The 21,367-nt window shown below is 33.5% G+C and overlaps 2 protein-coding genes across 2 annotated transcripts in view; one reads left to right on the top strand and one right to left on the bottom strand.

The window, feature by feature from the left end:
- LOC134282509 (ferrochelatase, mitochondrial-like) overlaps nt 1-9,458 on the bottom strand; it is a 35,737-nt gene extending 26,279 nt beyond the window's left edge. Inside the window, exons 1-2 of the mRNA XM_062764914.1 lie at nt 9,352-9,458; nt 6,896-6,980 (exon numbers count right to left, since the gene is read on the bottom strand). Of these exons, the coding sequence (XP_062620898.1) occupies nt 6,896-6,980; nt 9,352-9,385 (119 nt within the window). The 5' untranslated portion in view covers nt 9,386-9,458. The remainder of the gene's footprint in view (nt 1-6,895; nt 6,981-9,351) is intronic.
- LOC134282508 (uncharacterized) lies at nt 9,410-17,402 on the top strand. The gene is made up of 5 exons (XM_062764913.1): nt 9,410-9,544; nt 9,753-9,812; nt 15,574-16,394; nt 16,712-16,917; nt 17,007-17,402. Exons 1-5 carry the CDS (start codon nt 9,475-9,477, stop codon nt 17,176-17,178), a joined length of 1,329 nt encoding a protein of 442 aa, XP_062620897.1. The 5' UTR covers nt 9,410-9,474; the 3' UTR covers nt 17,179-17,402.
- The last annotated feature ends 3,965 nt before the right edge of the window (nt 17,403-21,367 follow it).

Raw genomic sequence — 21,367 nt, 5'->3', positions numbered from 1 at the left:
GACATTTTGCATATAGAGCTTTCCAGGTAAAAAGGCATCGACGCTCGCCTGGGCTCGAAAAATTGGCTCATACGCATCTCGCAAAAATTGATACGTTTTCTTTTATATCTTTTTACTGGTTAATATTTTGTTAAGACATATATAATAAAAAAATGTGCAATATAGTAGGACCTTTCATTTGATATTAAGAAAATGGGGTTAACCCTTCAATTAAGGGGCATGGAGGGGCCAAAAGTCTCTCGTCTTTAACTCTTTAATGATCAATATTTTGTGATACACTACTGAAGCAAAGATATTCAACTTAACAATTTGCAACAATATATACTAAAACTTTGATCATATGTTACGTAATAAAGGATCACAGGGGGCTAGAATGCTATATCTTTGATGCTTTATATCTCGAAAAGCGTGAATATTTTGATAAGCAATATTGAACATAAGATGGTCAAAATAATGTTCCCAACAATATGCATACTTTTAATATGTTCATTTTCTCCGTCAACTCTTCCGTTGTAAACCGGAAGTACATGAAATTTAAATACATGTACATGTATAGCGATTTTTTTTTCATTTTCTAATGAATGTTATTGTTCATTATAGAGATTTAAGGAATGCGTAGCATCTTAATATTTCCACTGGAAGTACGGTTCGTTCAAACCGGAAATTGTCTAAAAATGAGTATTTTCCATCGAAACTTTCAGGGATGATTACTGCATGCATGATGTAGAGTTGAAAGAAGTTTTGAGCACATACGGTCGCACCGGAAGTGAGGAAGTAGAACAGGAAGTTGATTGGAATTGATAGATCCTACATTTTATTTGTGTTTCTAAACATATTTTGAAGAATTCTTGTGCCTTTCTGACATTTTTTATTATATCAGTGGAATTATCCCAACACAGGTCTTATTCCATCAGATATCGGACGGAAGACCTACTCGTTGCTTGCAACGAGATCGCATCTAGTTATTATTATTATTATTTTTCTTCTTCCTGGGAAAATTTTGTCCACGAGTGATCTTGTAAACTACACATCTGACTTAGGTGAAACCTTTTTAGGGTTAGTAGGCATGTTATGTAGAGTTGCCAAACAAAGGTCATTTTGCGTGCACGTGCTTGCAAGAGCGCGCACGTGCATTAGGTGAAATTACCAATATAATGGATATTGCCGTAACTTTTCTATTTTTTGATGAAATTTTTTGAAACTCATAATGTAAAGATACATTAGTAGTATAGACAAGATAGCATGGTCAAAATAGCAAGATTTCACGCGCATGCACGTGCGCTTTGCTCTGATTGGCTGAAACTAAAGTATCAATAACTTTCTTGTTTCTTGTCATAATCCTTTGAAATTTTGAACATAGTCCTACATTATAATGATCTACCGCATGATATATAAGAATTTTCATGAAAGCATGCGCATGTGCGTGTGCTGCAAGCTGATTGGCTGAAACTTGAAATGGCTATATCTCCTTTGTTTTTTGACGAAATTCTTTGAAATTTAAAATATAGTCATGCATTGGGATATCCTACAAAATGATATAGAAAAAATATCATGAAATCACGCGCATGCACGTGTGCTGCAATTTGATTGGCTGAAACTTTAAATTGCTATTTCTCCTTTGTTTTTTGACGAAATTCTTTGAAATTTAAAATATAGTTATGCATTAGGATATCCTACAAAATGATATTTTAAAAAATCATGAAATCACGTGCATGCACGTGTGCTGCAATTTAATTGGCTGAAACTTTAAATGGCTATAACTCCCTTGTTTTTCAACCAAACAGGATGGGATTTAGAACATAGATAGATGTAAGGGACTCCTACAAGAAGGTATGATCATCATGCACGTGCACGCACGTGCGTGCATTTGAAACGAGTATATCTAAAACTACTCTTAAAAGACAAGATGATATGGTCATAACGCACATGCATTCACATGCGCTTGGGTGCAATGCTAAAAATTGAATATAATTGGTATCCTTCTGGAAAAACATTGTTAAAGTAAAAAATGCACAGAGTTTGTCTTATTTAATGAAGCTTACAGGGAATATGGCACCGAAAGGGAGTTGGGGAGCGTTTGGGGAACATCTGTAACGGTTCCCGTTACAATTAGCACTAGTTAGTTTATTTAATACTCAGAAGCAGAGAAGAAGGTTTTCAAAGAATAAATGCATTTTCACTATATAATCTATAGAGCCCCGCCCTAACACCAGAACCCCTGACCCTGGGGCCATAAAATTCGCAAATCTGAAAGAGGCGCTCTTTCTCATCATAACTATGTACTTAGTTAGTTTATTTAAAACCCAGAAGCAGAGAAGAAGATTTTCAAAGAATAAATGCATTTTCACTATATAATCTATAGAGCCCTGCCCTAACACTAGAACCCCTGACCCTGGAGCTTTAAAATTCACAAATCTGGAAGAGGCACTCTTTCTCATCATAACTATGTACTTAGTTTATTTAAAACCCAGAAGCAGAGAAGAAGATTTTCAAAGAATAAATGCATTTTCACTATATAATCTATAGAGCCCCGCCCTAACACTAGAACCCCTGACCCTGGGGCTATAAAATTCACAAATCTGGTAGAGGCACTCTTACTCATCATAACTATGTACTTAATTAGTTTATTTAAAACCCAGAAGCAGAGAAGAAGATTTTCAAAGAATAAATGCATTTTCACTATATAATCTATAGAGCCCCGCCCTAACACCAGAACCCCTGACCCTCGGGCCATAAAATTCACAAATCTGGAAGAGGCACTCTTGCTCATCATAACTATGTATTTAGTTAGTTTATCTAATACCCAGAAGCAGAGAAGAAGATTTTCAAAGAAATAATGCATTTTCACTATATAATCTATATAGCCCCGCCCTAGCACTAGAACCCTTGACCCTGGGGCCATGAATTTCACAATTTTGGTAGAGGACTCAATGCTTATTACATTCATGCTAACAGATTGCCTGCTTGATGTCCAGGAGTAAGAAGAAGATTTTTAAAGCTTGCAATAATTTTAGTGGTTTTGGCTCCACCCCTCAGGCCCCAGGGGGGCGGGGACCATGAAATTCACAATTTTTGTTCCCCTTCACCCATAGATGCTGCATACCAAATTTGGTTGAAATGGGTTCAGTGGTTTCAGAGAAGAAGTTGAAAATGTTCAAATGTTAACACACGACACACGACGCACGACGACGGACGAAAACAGATAGCAATACGTCACCTGAGTTACTCAGTTGACCTAAAAATGTCATAGTTTTCCACAAAATTAAAATTATTTTGTTGTAAGAGTTATCTTCCTTTGTTTGTCACACTTCGTATGCGAACCAGTTTAATTGTGTCATCATTATGCAATTCATTACAAGTTTTACCGAAAGTTTTAAGTACATGTATTTGTACTTAATTGAAAGTGACAAATTGGCATTGGAGAAATGGAGGAAATATGAAAAACTCAGCACAAAACCGTATAAGCATACCAGGTATGAGAAAAGAAAAAAAAAGGTCCGAAACCATTATTTTAAACAAATAGCAGATATCATGACTATAGCTGAAATATGATAGCAATTTTACGTCTCTAGTATATGAATAGAAAATTCTCGAACAGGACGTAAAACAGCATACAATTAATCAACAGATTGTATGGTACGTAGTTTTTAATGACGCCAATATTCTAAACAACAATCCTAGGCTGCAAAATTTTTCGATTTAGAGACAAATTAATTCAATATGATGAATATAAAGTGCTGGTGGGGGAAGTAAAAATTGAAATAGGGCAAGTGAAATTTGACCATGTACTTGCCCGTGGGCAAGTGCTTGAAAAATCTATTTGTCAGCCCCTGCCATTATTTGTTTCTCATAAGATTTATCATTGTTGTTGAGAAAGAGTACAATATTTCTGCATTTTATTTCAATACTTTAAATACATGCATATTGCATGTACTTGTATATAAAACATTTACAATATTTGGTGAAAATTAGATTTTTGATAAATTAGTGAGGATCGATACATTATATTTTAGTGGCCCCTCATATAATACTCAAGACATTTAGCTATAGATTTAGCAGAGGTAGCTCTCTGTCAAAAGTGATAAACAGAACAAACAGCCAAAATGCGAAGTGTTTTACAATAGCAAGGTTCTAAAAATCTTTCTGAGGACAAACTTGACTCCTGTGAACTTATGGATTCTTTGTGGAAAGTTTGGGTGAAAATGATCATGTAGATCTGGAGATGTAATATCATTCCAATAACAGCATGTCACTTTGTTGGAGCATGTTAAAGTTTTACATGTTGATCACAACATTTCTTATCGATTGAATGTTTGATTCAATGAAAAGAATACTACTTTGCTTATGAACAGAGAACTAAATTGACTGCATTTATGACCACTTGTAATGTTTCCTATTTCAACTGCTGTCCTCTTAAACAATCTTTCAATGCAATTGGTCAGTAGCATTAGTGTATTGCTGGATTCTCTATTTCATATCCAAAGTAATATTCATTTCATTGAAATCAAACATCCAATCAATGCAAAATGTGGTGGTCAACATGTGAAATTTTTGCACACTTGATCTAACAAAGTGACACACTGTTATTGGAGTGATGATAGTAAATATCAATTGTGAAAAGGTAAAAGACAGACAGAAGACAAACAGGCTATAAGAAAACCTTGAACTTCGACTAAGGTGAGCTAAAAAGGGGACTTAATTATGTTCTTAAAGTATCATAATGATTATTATTATAAGTGTTTCATAGACTAAATATTTCATTTTTGATATACCTGAAGTAGTTAAGGATATCCGATCCTCAGCCAGGAAGGATAACTCCAAAAATTAATATTTTAATTGAAATGTATCAAAATGAAGAATGGAAAAGAAATTTTTTCATGCAACAATTTTCATTATATTCATCTTTATAAGATTCAAGGTTTTTGGAAGTCTTAGAAAAGGTCTTATAAAAGTTGACATTTGTACCCTATAAAAGGAAAAAAAATTAATATAGTTTTAGAGACATAAGATTTTCTTGAATCCAGCCTTAGATACCAATGATTATTAGCATGATATGAAATGAGAAGTGATTTGTGGTGTCTTGCAATGATAGCAAAAGCCTTTTACACTATGTATTATACAATACATGACAGAAATAGAAGACAAAAAATACCAAATAAGTATAAAAATCATGACAATTTCTCTGAATGCCTGGATACCTATCGTTTTTTAACCTAAAATATATTTGTTGATCAATTTGCAATTAGAAAATGCATAGCTGATATTCCTATTCGCTTATTCTGCAAAAATATTGGAGATTTGACGATTTTCCCTATAAAATATGATTAACTTTAATCTTTAACTTAAAAGAAATACTGTGGATAAATTTACATATTAAACTCTGTGGATTCAGAGATACTTTTATGAGTATTTTTGATTACTTAACTGCTTATTTTATAAACCTGAGGATCGGACTACCTTAATGCCAATGCTAAACATTCACTATTTAATACATGTACATACAATTACCTGTTTGTGATGTATTATTGATATTTAATATATAATACAAGTACCTGTTTGTGCTGTATTGTTGATATATGATATATAAAGTACCTGTTTGTGCTATACTGTTGATATATATAATATATTAAAGTACCTGTTTGTGCTGTATTGTTGATATTTAATACTCAGTATATAAAGTACCTGTTTGTGCTGTATTGTTGATATTTAATACTCAGTATATAAAGTACCTGTTTGTGCTGTATTGTTGATATTTAATACTCAGTATATAAAGTACCTGTTTGTGCTGTATTGTTGATATTTAATACTCAGTATATAAAGTACCTGTTTGTGCTGTATTGTTGATATTTAATACTCAGTATATAAAGTACCTGTTTATTACCCAAAAAAACAACAAAGTTATCAAGTTTCATCTTTATTAATCTAACTTTAAATCTTGCCTATAGGGCTCATGCAGCTATGTAATTTTTTACACAAAGTGATCTAAGTATTTATCAGCAGCATCAAAAAAGAAGACTCAAATTATGACTCAATAGGATAGAATTTAACTCTGTGGAATTGGATGAGCAACAGGCTGAGATCAAGTAAAACTTGCTTATATGAAACATGCTCACTAGCACCTGATACATGAAGGCTGAGGGCAAGGCAATCTTGCCTATATGAGCTATGTCCACTGTGAGACATGCTCACTAGCACCTGATTCATGAAGGTTGAGGGCAACGTAGGTTTGCCTATATGAGCTATGTTCGCTAGCACCTGTGTAAAGAACAGAGTAATCCTACCTAAGTAGAGCTAGGCTTGCTCTGGATGAAATGTTTGATAATTGTCATAACATAAGTACTCAACAATGATGCTGCATGATAGACGTACATGTACAATAAAAGTACCTGTTTGTGCTGTATTGTTGATATCTAATATTCAGTATATAAAGTACCTTTTTGTGCTGTATTGTTGATATTTAATACTCAGTATATAGAGTACCTGTTTGTGCTGTATTGTTGATATTCAATACTCAATATATAATGTACCTGTTTGTGTTGTATTGTTGATATATAATATAGAAAGTACCTGTTTGTGCTGTATTGTTGATATTTAATAATATAAACTGTATTGTTGAGTATTCTAGTATATAAAGTACCTGTTTGTGCTGAATTGTACCTATTTGTGCTGTAGTGTTGATATTCAATACTCAGTATATAAAGTACCTGTTTGTGCTGTATTGTTGATATTTAATACTCAGTATATAAAGTACCTGTTTGTGCTGTATTGTTAATATTTAATCCTCAGTATATAAAGTACCTGTTTGTGCTGTATTGTTAATATTTAATCCTCAGTATATAAAGTACCTATTTGTGCTGTAGTGTTGATATTCAATACTTGACAGTATATAAAGTACCTGTTTGTGCTGTAGTGTTGACACGCATTCACAAGGACACCTGGGGAGTTGTATACACTCCATGTTTTCAAATACTGGCAAGCATCTGTAAATTGACCAAATACAAAATCAGTACATAAGCCCATGCACTCTAGACAGTTACTGACTTTGGTGAGGTCTCTCCATGTCTAACTGACTTTTCAGGTACTGGGTGACTCAAGTTAAATTAAAAGAGAGAGAAAAACTAAGTTAACACACTAACAGACAGACAGATTGACAGGTGGACAAATATAAAGTCACCTCTAAAATACTCATATGGCTTTAGATCAAAATTCTTTTAAGAAAACATTAAGTTGATCAAAATTGATATTTCAATAGTCATAGCAACTAAAACACTTTTCAAATATAATCTTCAAATATAATCTTTTTGAATATCAGGTTTTACAGCTGCAAATACAAAGTTATCCACGTATGTTTAAGCAAGAAAAATTGATTTTCCATTTTGATCATATACATGTATATCTGTTGTGATGGGCATATATTAATGTACATTAATATCAGATATAAAACATATATAGTGATCATTTAAAAAGAAATGACAACAAATAGAACTGATCAATAAGTAATGTCACAATTAACTGCTCTAAAATATTAAAGGTGAAATATCCCTCTGCTCCAAATTTCGCCATTTTTTTTTTATTCCAAACATTGATTTTCATCAACAACAATAGCATTAGATTCAAATGGAAAATAGTTTGAAGCATGAAGCGTTGCTTACTTTTTCAGAAAATGAATAATATGTCAAATCATGATGTGAAGAAAATTTGATATGGTAAATAGAAAGATCAATTATTTTTATCTCACAATAAAATTAGAATTATGAGGTATATATGAAAATATTAATATTTACTCTCACACCCTATCTAATTCTCATTAGAAAACATATTTTAGCGTTGCTTTTTAAATCAGAATATCAAATTGTTTTCTGTGCTTGTAAAATAATATGCATCCATCAATAAGAGTTATCTTTCCATTATCGCCCTTGAGAATATTTTTTAGTAAAACAAAATATTAATTAAATGTTCATATACAATTCTGCATCTGCAATTCCTGTAACAATTAATATAAATGACTTGTATGTTATGAGATAGAAATATTTCAATTTACACCGTTTAAAGGAATTGAGTAATGTTTTAGGTAAACTATTTAAAAATAATAAATGAAAATATTGGCAATAGAAACTACAATCTATACGATAGAAAAGATTCAACTGAATTGACTAAAATTGTCCTTCTAAATGAAATTTGTAAAACCTGACATATGACAATTCATTGAATTTCATGGAAAAATGTCTTCAGAAAGTTACATGTATCTCTTTTATTGGAGGGATATTCCACCTAAGTTAACTTAATCATGTTAATAACTGGGTTTAATAATCTTTATCAACAAAATTTTATATGCACTTTACTTATTTCCATATCTTTTTTTAATTTTGCTTTGAAATTTCATTCATTTATATAAAATCATTTTAAAATATTATTAATAAGATAGAAACAAAAACTTAGGTTTTGTCTATAATTGCCACACGCAAGACAAGTTCAATGTCACCGACACTGCAAAAGCTATCCTGAAAGAGCTATAATTATTCAGAGGTAACTTATGTTATACAATATGAAATAAATGTTTTATTCAATCAAATGACACGTACATTACAACTAAAATTAAATTAATCTGAATTACTTCAGAAAAAAAAAATGCTCCAAAAGCTCTGTTCAATTCAAGGCCCTTGAAAAAATTTATGTCAGCACTGCAGATGACAGTGGGTTTGGAAAAGTATACTTCAAGTGGTTTTCTGTATCCAAGAATCTTTTCTTTTTAAAATTTTTATTTCAATGAATTTACATGCACTGACAAAATCAGTTGATTAAATAATACATACAAATTAATTTAACTGAAATCACTGGTTAATGCTTATTCTGTTTAAGAATTAATTTTACTATCTTATTTATAAATATATAATTCCATTGAATTTCAGAATGTATTTTAAAAGTTGCTGTCACAAAATAATTTCACTACCTAGCTTTTAAATTAGATTTTAGGGTCGGGTTAAGGGATACAACGATTTTTTTTTTAATGATATGATGGCCTAAAGATTAAAAATTCAACCAAAACCACAAAAAATTCAAGTTTTTAAACCTCAAGGATATATGTTTTACCTTCGTTTTTGTCTTGGATTGCCAATTTTGTTTTAATAAAAAAAAAATTAAACCCTGACAGAACAGCTGCCACGAACAAGACGTCTGTTCTGTTTCATAATGTTATGTTACGAAATGCAAATCACCATTAAATAGAACAATTTCTTCCTCACAACAGCGCGGCGAATTTCTGCATTTACCTCATAAAGGCATACATCGTACATATTGATATTTTAATTGAGATTATTGGAAAGCAAAACAAACTTTCAAAATGCTACTTACTTCGTGCAAAGCTGTTTGACACCGACAAGGCCATGTTTTCGTTCTACTTTCAGATTACAAGTTTACAAATACGAGGAAGCGCCCTCTTCACCTCGTGACGTCATTTCCTATGAGTACGATGAAATGAAAATAGGCATATGCATCAAAAAATTACTCATTGCTTTCAATACCCTGTTGATTCTTGGTAATACAGGTAATGTATATAGTTAAAAAGAAAAAAAAATAGTTTTTGAAATCAGTCATGATCACTTAGGCATTTTAGAAAAACGTTGCTGCAAATTTAGCCTAACTCAATTTAAATTTTATTTTAAAGGAATTTCGTCTGCTGAACAGGCTACAAGATTCTATTTTGGATAGCTATTTATCCTGTTTTAATTTATATGACTATATTTTGATTGTAGAGTCTGAGTCCAAAAAGATTTCAGTTCGAGTAACACACGAAGAAAATTTTGTTGTTCAAGGTAATTCTTTTTACCAGAAACGCATGTGTAACAAGATTTGTGAATGCTAGCGATTACCAGTTTGTGTTTGTTTCTGCGGTTTATTATACAGTTAAAGAATAGTTGCAAAACTGTAGCATTGTGGTTTATATATTAATCATTGACCACAATGCTACGTACACTGATCCCATATACTGCAAATAGGGTGTGGTACATGTATTACCGTTTATTATGCAAGATACAGATTTTCTGCAGATGGTTGGGCCATTATCAGAAATGCACAATCAACAGCATTTCATTCACTCCCTAATTTTAATCATATTCTGTATATTTTATCCACCTCCATATCCCTTTACAGTTGCATGGGTGGATACAGGATTTGTAATTTGGGGGGGGGGGGGGGGGGGGAGGGGGGCATGGATAACTTTGTTCAGGCAGGAGGTCTGGGGTCACCTTAATAAGAGGGAATAAGCTAGCCCTTGGAATTTCAATCTAGGTTTTGGTGTATTTTAAGAGTAAAAAAAATTATAGTTTTGGTTAGTTATGTACAGTGTGATATTTCAGCTTTTGAAAGAAAAATAAAAATGAACATACCTTTCATTCCCTAGGCTATGAATTCTGGAATTCCATAATACTTCCTCATTTAATAGATATAATTATCATTTACATGTATTAAATGACCATTAATTACAAAGCCAAAGTTAATTATCAAAATTAATCATATCATACTTTGAAAATTTTAGACGAGGGTGCACCCCCCCCCCCCCCCCCCATGCCCCCTCTAAATCTGCCATTGGCTTGTTTTGAATTTTGTGTTGGTAGTATGAAATTCAAAAAGAGAAAGTATGTTTCTGGGTCTATATAGAGAGAACTTACAAGGTAGGACTTGGGAAGCTGATGCAGATTGGTTAAAGAATTAAGAAGTAAATATTGAAGTAGTTGATTGACCAATGCTGGAAAATTATTTGCACTATTGAATCTGTAGGTTTTTTTTTTGTGAATAAATAGTTTGTAAGATTAAAATCATAATGCTGCAAATGATTGCAAATAATTTTTCAACATGTATATTGAAGGGCTATGGTAAATTTTATCTCCTACCAACCCATATTTAAAGCTTGATAGATTTTTTAAAATAATACCTTATTAGTTATATTTACATTATTTTGTGACTTATTTGACATATTATTTTATATTACTCCAGCATGCTAGAGTCGTTTACAGTGAGATACTTTTGACTCGGGGCCGAGGTGAATTATACACTTATCCACTGGGTGTGAGTGGGATAGCTCTTTTATCAAACCCGCGACAGGGAATTATTCCCTGAGGGCTTGTCCAAGGGGAATAGTCCCAGTCAAGGGTTTGATAAAAGAGCTATCCCACTCACAACCAGTGGATAAGCATTTTATTATACTGATGTATAATATAATTTCTGAGGTTTGAATTTTTTGGAGTAAGATAATACTGCAAGAATAATCTGAAATCCTTATGACGTCACAATGCTACTGAAGTCATTATGACATCATTAGTCAATAGAAATAATCGCTGGAAATCAAAATTGGCGGCAAAAATTGCATGAAAATTTTCCGAGGGCCAGTGGATAGCAAAAACTATACCCCGGGGTATAGCTTTGCTATGCGTGAACTATAAAATATAGTTATTTTACCTTCTGAACTTTATATAGGAAACATTTTAACAGAAGTATAATAATAGGAGCTGTATAGGGGCATTAACTGAGGCTCTTACTTGTTCAGGAGTAACTTTATATTTGCCTGAGTATGATTTATAACACCTGAAATTTTTTATTTTTCAAACTCAACAGCACATCCATTAATTGTGCATCAACCCTTAATGATGTACATGTCACCGAGAAATTACATCGAACGTTTATGACGTATTAAGAAATCTGTAGAAGAAAAACAATGAGAACAAGAAAAATTTGATGAGGCCTGGAAGTTATGGAAGAATTTATTTAATTGCATGATCTCTCTCTCTCATGTTTTTTTTTTTTGTAAAATCATGGAAAAACAATAAATAAATTTAAAAAAAAAGAAATCTGTATAATTTAAATGGTTTTAGATAAGCATTGCTTTCAATAGTATTATATAAAGGAAAACATTTTCAAATGTTAATATATATGTTTAAGAACACTTAGAATATATCATAAAATTATAACAGGTGGGGAAAATTTTCAAACAAACTAGAACCTGGGACCACCTGCTAACTGCATGTCCACTACCACTGAGCTTCCAGGCTGACATACCTTAAATTTCTGTCACATTCTGCCTTCCTTTTTCTTGCGGTTTTCTATCCTGAAAATTTCACAGCCACTCTTCTAAACCATGCACCTGTGATTTTTGTTGTTGGGTGCTAGGCAAGGAAAAATGTCGGCGCGACTGGGACTCGAACCCAGGACCTTCTAAACATGCAGATGCTTAGCTACTGAGCTACCGCAGGGTTTGACAGAGTTCTTTTTTTATTAGCTCACCTGAGCTGAAAGCTCAAGTGAGCTTTTCTGATCACATTTTGTCCGGCGTCCGTCTGTCTGTCTGTCTGTCTGTAAACTTTTCACATTTTCGACTTCTTCTCAAGAACCGCTGGGCCAATTTCAACCAAACTTGCCACAAAGTATCCTTGGGTGAAGGGGATTCAAGTTTGTTCAAATGAAGGGCCACGCCCTTACTCAGGGGGAGATAATTGGGAATTAATGAAAATTTGGTGGCAGATTTTAAAAATCTTCTTCTCAAGAACCACTGTGCCAGGAAAGATGAAACTTATGGGGAAACATCCTCAGGTAGTGTAGATTCAAGTTTGTTCAAATCATGACCCCCGGGGGTAGGGTGGGGCCAAAATGGCCGACCTAATTTTTACATAGAAATATATAGGAAAATTCTTTAAAAATCTTCTTCTCAAGAATGACATAGCCATAATTCATCATATATATATGGAAGCATGCTCAGGTAGTGTAGATTCAAATTTGTTCAAATCATGACCCCTCGGGGTAGGGCAGGGCCAAAATGGCCGACCAAAGTTTTACATAGAAATATATAGGAAAATTCTTTAAAAATCTTCTTCTCAAGAATGACAAGGCCATATTTCATCATATTTATATGGTAGCATGTTCAGGTAGTGTAGATTCAAGTTTGTTCAAATCATGACCCCCCGGGGATAGGGCGGGGCCAAAATGGCCGACCAAAGTTTTACATAGAAATATATAGGAAAATTCTTTAAAAATCTTCTTCTCAAGAATAACAAAGCCATAATTCATCATATTTATATGGAAGCATGCTCAGGTAGTGTAGATTCAAGTTTTTTTTAAATCATGACCCCTGGGGATAGGGCAGGGCCAAAATGGCCGACCAAAGTTTTACATAGAAATATATAGGAAAATTCTTTAAAAATCTTCTTCTCAAGAATGACATAGCCATAATTCATCATATATATATTGAAGCATGCTCAGGTAATGTAGATTCAAGTTTGTTCAAATCATGACCCCTCGGGGTAGGACAGGGCCAAAATGGCCGACCAAAGTTTTACATAGAAATATATAGGAAAATTCTTTAAACATCTTCTCAAGAATGACAAAGCCATAATTCATCATATATATATGGAAGCATGCTCAGGTAGTGTAGATTCAAGTTTGTTCAAATCATGACCCCTCGGGGTAGGGCAGGGCCAAAATGGCCGACCAAAGTTTTACATAGAAATATATAGGAAAATTCTTTAAAAATCTTCTTCTCAAGAATAACAAAGCCGTAATTCATCATATTTATATGGAAGCATGCTCAGGTAGTGTAGATTCAAGTTTGTTCAAATCATGCCCCCAGGGGGTAGGGCAGGGCCAAAATGGCTGACCAAAGTTTTACATAGAAATATATAGGAAAATTCTTTAAACATCTTCTCAAGAATGACAAAGCCATAATTCATCATATATATATGGAAGCATGCTCAGGTAGTGTAGATTCAAATTTGTTCGAATCATGACCCCCAGATATAGGGCGGGGCCAAAATGGCCGACCAAAGTTTTTAAAGATATATATAGGAAAATTCTTTAAAAATCATTTTCTAAGAAACAGCAAATCCATGATTGGTCATGGGACTACTTTTGGACTTAAATTTTACAACAAAAAGCCATTTTCTACTTTTACCCTTAGTGCTCAGGTGAGCGATGTGGCCCATGGGCCTCTTGTCAGATTAATTAGATTACATTGTAGTGTTGGTTTAACAGTTATTTCATCAACATATTACTGACCAATTGGTCTAGTTCATATACATTTTTACAGGACCAGACAACTCATTTACTTTTATGGGTCAGTTGGACATGCCATATAGTGTCAAACCCTGTACCAGACAAATGTACCCATGCAATTCCCAATACAAAATCATTTATGTATGCAATACTGCATAAAGGGAGATAACTCTTATGTTCATTTAACACAATCTCTCTACACCTTGTGAATGCAATAAAAAATACAACAAAATTTGTAACACACTTTCTTATACTAAAAATATCTGCATAGACATTTTGATTTTTATTTGAGTTATAATTCTTCAAAAACAGATAAAATCAACATTTTGTAGCCATAAATTAACATTAAAAAAACCTATTACAGTGACCTCTTTTTTTTTGAAATATAATGTATTTCCAAGCTCGTATATATTTTTTATTTATTGGTCAAAACCAGAAGAGCTGGTATGCGATAGTAAGGTGTCCATCGTCTGTCCATCTGTCACATTATAAACAATTTTTCAAAATGCTACTCCTCCATCAGTTTGGTCTGATTTCAATATAACTTAACACAGAAAGAGAGTACTACACTTAGATACATATTTCTATATCAGTTATTAATTTTGATGAACGGCGGTTCCATGGTTTCTAAAAATAAAATTTCTGTGAAATATTTTTAAAACGCTACTATTTCTACGGTTTTGGTCTGATTTCAATATATCGATCGGTACACTAAGATACATATTACCTATACAATTATGGACTTCAGTGTAGGTCGATATGTGGTTATAGGGACTCATATGGCAATTGATATTGACCTCAGACACAGAAAGTGATAGCGACCGAGCCTGCGAGGTCGCTATCATTTTCTGTGTCTGAGGTCAATATCAATATTGCCATGAGTCCTTATAACCACATATTGACCGTCCACTGAAGTCCATAATAGTTATATCATATAATCACTCAAAGTGAATGCACTGACACAGTCCTAACTGAGCAGACTCTGCTGTCATTACGTCACAATGGTTAAAACACGCTTCTTTATATTAAGACGTCATGTACAGTTCTACGTAACTTTAGTGCAACCGAACGGTGTGTCTTGCGATATCATTTTCCGCGGATGCGCTTTCGCGTCAACATCACAAAAGGAGGAATATCACTTGACGTTCTTTCAGCCAATAAAAATTACGAAAATTATCTTCTTATATAATATTGCTCTTTATCAGTTTTTTATTTCGATGAACGGAGTTGCCATGGTTACTAAGAATAGAAATTTCGTTGAAATACTTTCAAAATTCTTCTTCTCCTACAGTTTTGGTCTGATTTCAATAAATCATGCTAAGAAAATGACTAAACCAAAGATTTATTTTTAATATTTTGCTGTTGCAAAGTTTCAATTCAAATGTACTTTTCTTTTGTTGTAAGTATAAACCAGTAAAGCTACAGTCTTGTCAGGCCTGGTTTTCTGTAAAATTTTAGCTCTTTTTATATTCTGGTGACTATTAAGGCTCATAGACCCTTGTATTAAGTTATATCTGCTTGTGTGTATTATTTTAGGGGGTGGGGATCAGGATGTTGTTGAGATGGTGGACCCAGAACTAAAAAGAGCCATGGAAAAGGATTTAATGTACGAGGAATTGCACTACAGAGCCAGTCATGATGAAAACAGCAACTCAGACACAGAGAAAGGTGTGTCACAACATCAAACTGAAGGTACTCCAACAAGAAAGAAAGAAAGAGAGGAACTGTTAAAAATAATGGATTCTAAACTACAGAACAGACAAAATATGCATGATACAATGCATAAGGTACCAAAAACTAGTGATGGATATCCTGAATATAAAACTTTAACAGACATTCACAGACGAAGAGGGAGAACTGATCAAAAGAGAAAAACTGAAATACCAGAGGATTACAGGGACAAAAATTTAATGGAAGAAATAAAATCTGTGTTAAAGGAAAACAGAATGCAGAGGTTTAGTTTAAAATCAAACATAATAAAGAATGATGATAGTAGGTCTAACTCTCACATCATAAATAAAAACAAAGAGGACATGTTACAAAATCAGACACCATTCTACAGTTCAAATTCAAATCAAATGAAAACAAATGATTCTGACTTACTACAAAAGATGCAAGAAATAGATAGGAATGACAAAATAATAGAGGACCAAATTTTGCCCTCAGTGGATATTTCTGATGAAGATCAAAGGGAAGGACCACAAATAAGTAGGCCACCATCATCAGAGGGACCAGATATAAGTAGGCCATCAAGAGTCCGACGACAGATCGACATCAATGCCCTCGCAGACGCTCACTTGGAAAGCAAAAATCTCTCTTCCTCAGGAGAATCTAAGAATCACTCAGACAGCATTCAGGTATAGTCTCATAATCTCTATCATATTGTTAATGATTCACTCAGAGTCACTAAACAGTATCATATCCTATATATCATATCTTCAGAATTATACAGTCAATCTGATTGGTTTAGAGCATGTCACGTGAGATGAGACAATTCGTGATGTCTCCCTCATGTGCAGGGTGACAACTGTTGTCACCCTTCAGATGACAATGAAATAGCATAATAGAGCATACAGGGTAACAACTATGTTGTCGCCCTTTGAATTAATTTGAATGAAGATTAACTCAGATTTGTCACTGAACCTTACCTTGATCAGGATCTGTATTGTTACAGGTGATAACAGATGAGGACATGGAGGAGCTGAATAAGAAAGCCAGAGAGAGTAGGTTTGACCTACTTAAGTACCTGGGAATGACCCTCCTATCTGTGGCCGGATTCTCCTTCTCATGTTACTGCTTTATGAAGGACCCTAAACGCTGTATCGCATTATTTGGTACAGGATGCCCCTGCTGTATTGTCTGTTTGCCTTGTATTAAATGGTAAGTGAGTTGATCTATTTGTGTCCTGTAAAGAAAATTTAAACTTCCAAAAGAAATACTGATCAGAGGGAAATAATAATTATTTTAAGGTATGAAAAGAGGATTCGGGCAAAAATAGATGTAAAGGCAATGATGACAGAGAACGTGAATCGCTACCTTCCTGGGTGTATTATCCATGATGATGGAACCATAGAGGCTTACGAGGCCACACAGAAAGAAATTGACATTGCTGTGGAAATTATTGAAATAATCAATGAATAATCCTTTATGATATATTGCAATCAAAAATGTACATAATTATGACTTTCATAATTATGAGAAAATAAATTTGCAAAAATTGTGATATCTTTAAGTATATTTTATGTGTCTCAAAATGAATTAATATTCTTCCATTTTGTACAATAAATATAATTGACCTGTACAGTAATTTGTGTGCACATATTTTACAAAGCTCTGAATCAAGGGGAATAATTCATGAATTCCCCAGATGTAATATATTGATGTTTATATTATTGACCAAATATTTATGTAATATATATTGATATAAAATAGATGGTCTAATTTTTATAACAAATATTCTGTACGGAAATTGTAATCATAGAAAATTATTAATTTTGAATTTCCTAGTGAAAGAAATCAGAATATTGCATAATCTTAAAAGTATTATCAAGAACAAAACACAAGATCGATTAAAACATTAAGTGGCCCATGGCCATATTTCAAAGTACAACAAAAGTAAATTCTACATTTATTTATTACATTTTGTGAATTTAAATATTCTTAACATTGCATTTGGGAAAGTCATGAGTTATTTCCCTTGATTCAGAGCCTTTGAGTGCCACTCAGCACTGGGATCTTAAAGCAAAGCCTAGGTGAAGAAAATTTTTGGAACTTTTGACATTGATTCAAATTTAACAATATTTTTTTTCAGTAGTATGAGGTCCCATAATCCTTTCAAATGGCAGTCTCCCCACAAACTACATTCTCATGGTAACAACAAAAGTTCAACAAAAAATAAATTCATCTTGATTTAATGGATATTGCAGGAAAACAGAAGACTAAATGTTAATTCTTTGCTAAAATTACTGCTGTTGAGTTTCAGCTTGCATGGTAATGCATCTTACATGTTATGTCATAATGACAATGTCTAGGCATATAAGGAACCATGCACTGCCCATTATGCAAATTATTCAACTATCGTTTATGCCCTGGCATACTCTACTAACTACACAGTGATTCCTTAATGAAGCATGCATATGCCTGCATGTATGTTGACATCAAAATGAACAAAATCATTTCTAAATTTTATAATTACAGTTTTTGAAATTAAACCTAAATCAGAACATGTTTATTAAATTTGTGGAACACAGCTACAGGAATGTACTTCAGAATCTTTAGATGTCAGACTGTGAGAGTCTGAATAAACATGATAAATGTTGACTGTAATACATGCATGTATAAAATTTACCCTTCACTCCAGAAATCTTTTCTCAAGAAGTTAGACAATATGAAAATTAATTAATGTATTATTAAAAGTAAAGCAAATTAAATGATGATACTAGATAGCACTTACATTTCTTGAAAACTGTGAGTCAATTTTCTTTGTAATATTATAAGATCAGGCCATGCATTCTATGATCAGTCCAGCTGAACGTGTCTTTGTCTCAGGTCAGGAGATCAATGGAACAAAAGGGAGATGAATTCTACTCAGGTACCCAGGTATTACAGGTGTACAAGTAGGAACAGGGGTGGATCCAATGTTTTATTTGACTACTAGTATTTATTTTATTTCAGTTAGCTTTTTAAAGATCTTAGACTAGTCAATTTTATTTGATAAATTAATTTATTAATTGATTTACATAGCAGGTTTATTCAATGTTGATTAAACCACATTCTTTTAAACGTTTTTAAATTTGTTTCATATTTTTTCAAATTACAATTAATTTGAGTATGGTATTAATTAAAACGGTATAAACTCTCAATATTGCATTGCTTTCCATTTATCATCATGCATGCATTCATTTTTGGTCAAAATCTTTGAAACATTTTGAGCATCTAGCTTCTTTGACCTGCTGAACTTTCAGCTAATTTTAATTGGCATAAAATACATGAAGCAAAAGAAAGGTCAAGGATAAAATATCTTTTTTTTTACAGAAAGAAAACATGAGAGAGAGAGAGAGAGAGATACAGGGTTTGGACAGGGCCACAATAGGGAATCCAAGTTTTACATAGAAATATATAGAACAAATACTTAAAAATCTTCTTCTCAAGAACCACTGGGCCAGGAAAGCTGAAACTTATATGGAAGCATCCTTGGGTAGTGTAGATATTAAATTGTTAAAATCATGACCCCCTAGGGTAGGGCGGGGCCACAATAGGAAATCCAAGTTTTACATAGAAATATATAGAACAAATCTTTAAAAATCTTCTTCTCAAGAACTACTGGGCCAGGAAAGCTGAAACTTATATGGAAGCATCCTTGGGTAGTGTAGATATTATATTGTTAAAATCATGACCCCCGGGGGCAGGGCGGGGCCACAATAGGAAATCCAAGTTTTACATAGAAATATATAGAACAAATCTTTAAAAATCTTCTTCTCAAGAACTACTGGGCCAGGAAAGCTGAAACTTTTATGGAAGCATCCTTGGGTAGTGTAGATATTAAATTGTTAATATCATGACCCCCGGGGGTAGGGCATGGCTGCAATAGGGAATCCAAGTTTTACATAGAAATATATAGAACAAATCTTTAAAAATCTTCTTCTCAAGAACTACTGGGCCAGGAAAACTGAAACTTATATGGAAGCATCCTTGGGTAGTGTAGATATTAAATTGTTAAAATCATGACCCCCTGGGGTAGGGCGGGGCCACAATAGGAATCCAAGTTTTACATAGAAATATATAGAACAAATCTTTAAAAATCTTCTTCTCAAGAACTACTGGGCCAGGAAAACTGAAACTTATATGGAAGCATCCTTGGGTAGTGTATATATTAAATTGTTGAAATCATGACCCCCTGGGGTAGGGCGGGGCCACAATAGGAAATCCAAGTTTTACATAGAAATATATAGAACAAATCTTTAAAAATCTTCTTCTCAAGAACTACTGGGCCAGGAAAGCTTAAACTTATATGGAAGCATCCTTGGGTAGTGTAGATATTAAATTGTTAAAATCATGACCCCCGGGGGTAGGATACGATAGGAAATCCAAATTTTACATAGAAATATATAGAACAAATCTTTAAAAATCTTCTTCTCAAGAACTACTGGGCCAGGAAAGCTGAAACTTATATGGAAGCATCCTTGGGTAGTGTAGATATTAAATTGTTAAAATCATGACCCCCGGGGGCAGGGCGGGGCCACAATAGGAAATCCAAGTTTTACATAGAAATATATAGAACAAATCTTTAAAAATCTTCTTCTCAAGAACTACTGGGCCAGGAAAGCTGAAACTTATATGGAAGCATCCTTGGGTAGTGTAGATATTATATTGTTAAAATCATGACCCTCGGGGGCAGGGCGGGGCCACAATAGGAAATCCAAGTTTTACATAGAAATATATAGAACAAATCTTTAAAAATCTTCTTCTCAAGAACTACTGGGCCAGGAAAGCTGAAACTTATATGGAAGCATCCTTGGGTAGTGTAGATATTAAATTGTTAAAATCATGACCCCCGGGGGCAGGGCGGGGCCACAATAGGAAATCCAAGTTTTACATAGAAATATATAGAACAAATCTTTAAAAATCTTCTTCTCAAGAACTACTGGGCCAGGAAAGCTGAAACTTATATGGAAGCATCCTTGGGTAGTGTAGATATTAAATTGTTAAAATCATGACCCTCGGGGGCAGGGCGGGGCCACAATAGGAAATCCAAGTTTTACATAGAAATATATAGAACAAATCTTTAAAAATCTTCTTCTCAAGAACTACTGGGCCAGGAAAGCTGAAACTTATATGGAAGCATCCTTGGGTAGTGTAGATATTAAATTGTTAAAATCATGACCCCCGGGGGTATGGCGGGGCCACAATAGGAAATCCAAGTTTTACATAGAAATATATAGAACAAATCTTTAAAAATCTTCTTCTCAAGAACTACTGGGCCAGGAAAACTGAAACTTATATGGAAGCATCCTTGGGTAGTGTAGATATTAAATTGTTAAAATCATGACCCCCGGGGGTAGGGCATGGCCACAATAGGGAATCCAAGTTTTACATAGAAATATATAGAACAAATACTTAAAAATCTTCTTCTCAAGAACCACTGGGCCAGGAAAGCTGAAACTTATATGGAAGCATCCTTGGGTAGTGTAGATATTATATTGTTAAAATCATGACCCTCGGGGGCAGGGCGGGGCCACAATAGGAAATCCAAGTTTTACATAGAAATATATAGAACAAATCTTTAAAAATCTTCTTCTCAAGAACTACTGGGCCAGGAAAGCTGAAACTT

This window comes from Saccostrea cucullata, unplaced genomic scaffold (assembly GCF_032062105.1).
Source record: "Saccostrea cucullata isolate Sc308-1 unplaced genomic scaffold, CSIRO_AGI_Scuc_v1 ctg7608, whole genome shotgun sequence".
NCBI lineage: Eukaryota > Metazoa > Mollusca > Bivalvia > Ostreida > Ostreidae > Saccostrea > Saccostrea cuccullata.
The sequence above is the reverse complement of the archived record's forward strand: the minus strand, read 5'-3'. Positions and strand labels throughout refer to the sequence as shown.

What these genes read in the sequence shown, in the direction of transcription:
- LOC134282508 (XM_062764913.1), top strand. Translation starts at nt 9,475, where the DNA reads ATGAAAATAGGCATATGCATCAAAAAATTACTCATTGCTTTCAATACC. An exon ending in GTTGATTCTTGGTAATACAG is followed by an intron (nt 9,545 to 9,752) that starts GTAATGTATATA and finishes TTTTGATTGTAG; the next exon opens with AGTCTGAGTCCAAAAAGATT. An exon ending in TGTTTGCCTTGTATTAAATG is followed by an intron (nt 16,918 to 17,006) that starts GTAAGTGAGTTG and finishes AATTATTTTAAG; the next exon opens with GTATGAAAAGAGGATTCGGG.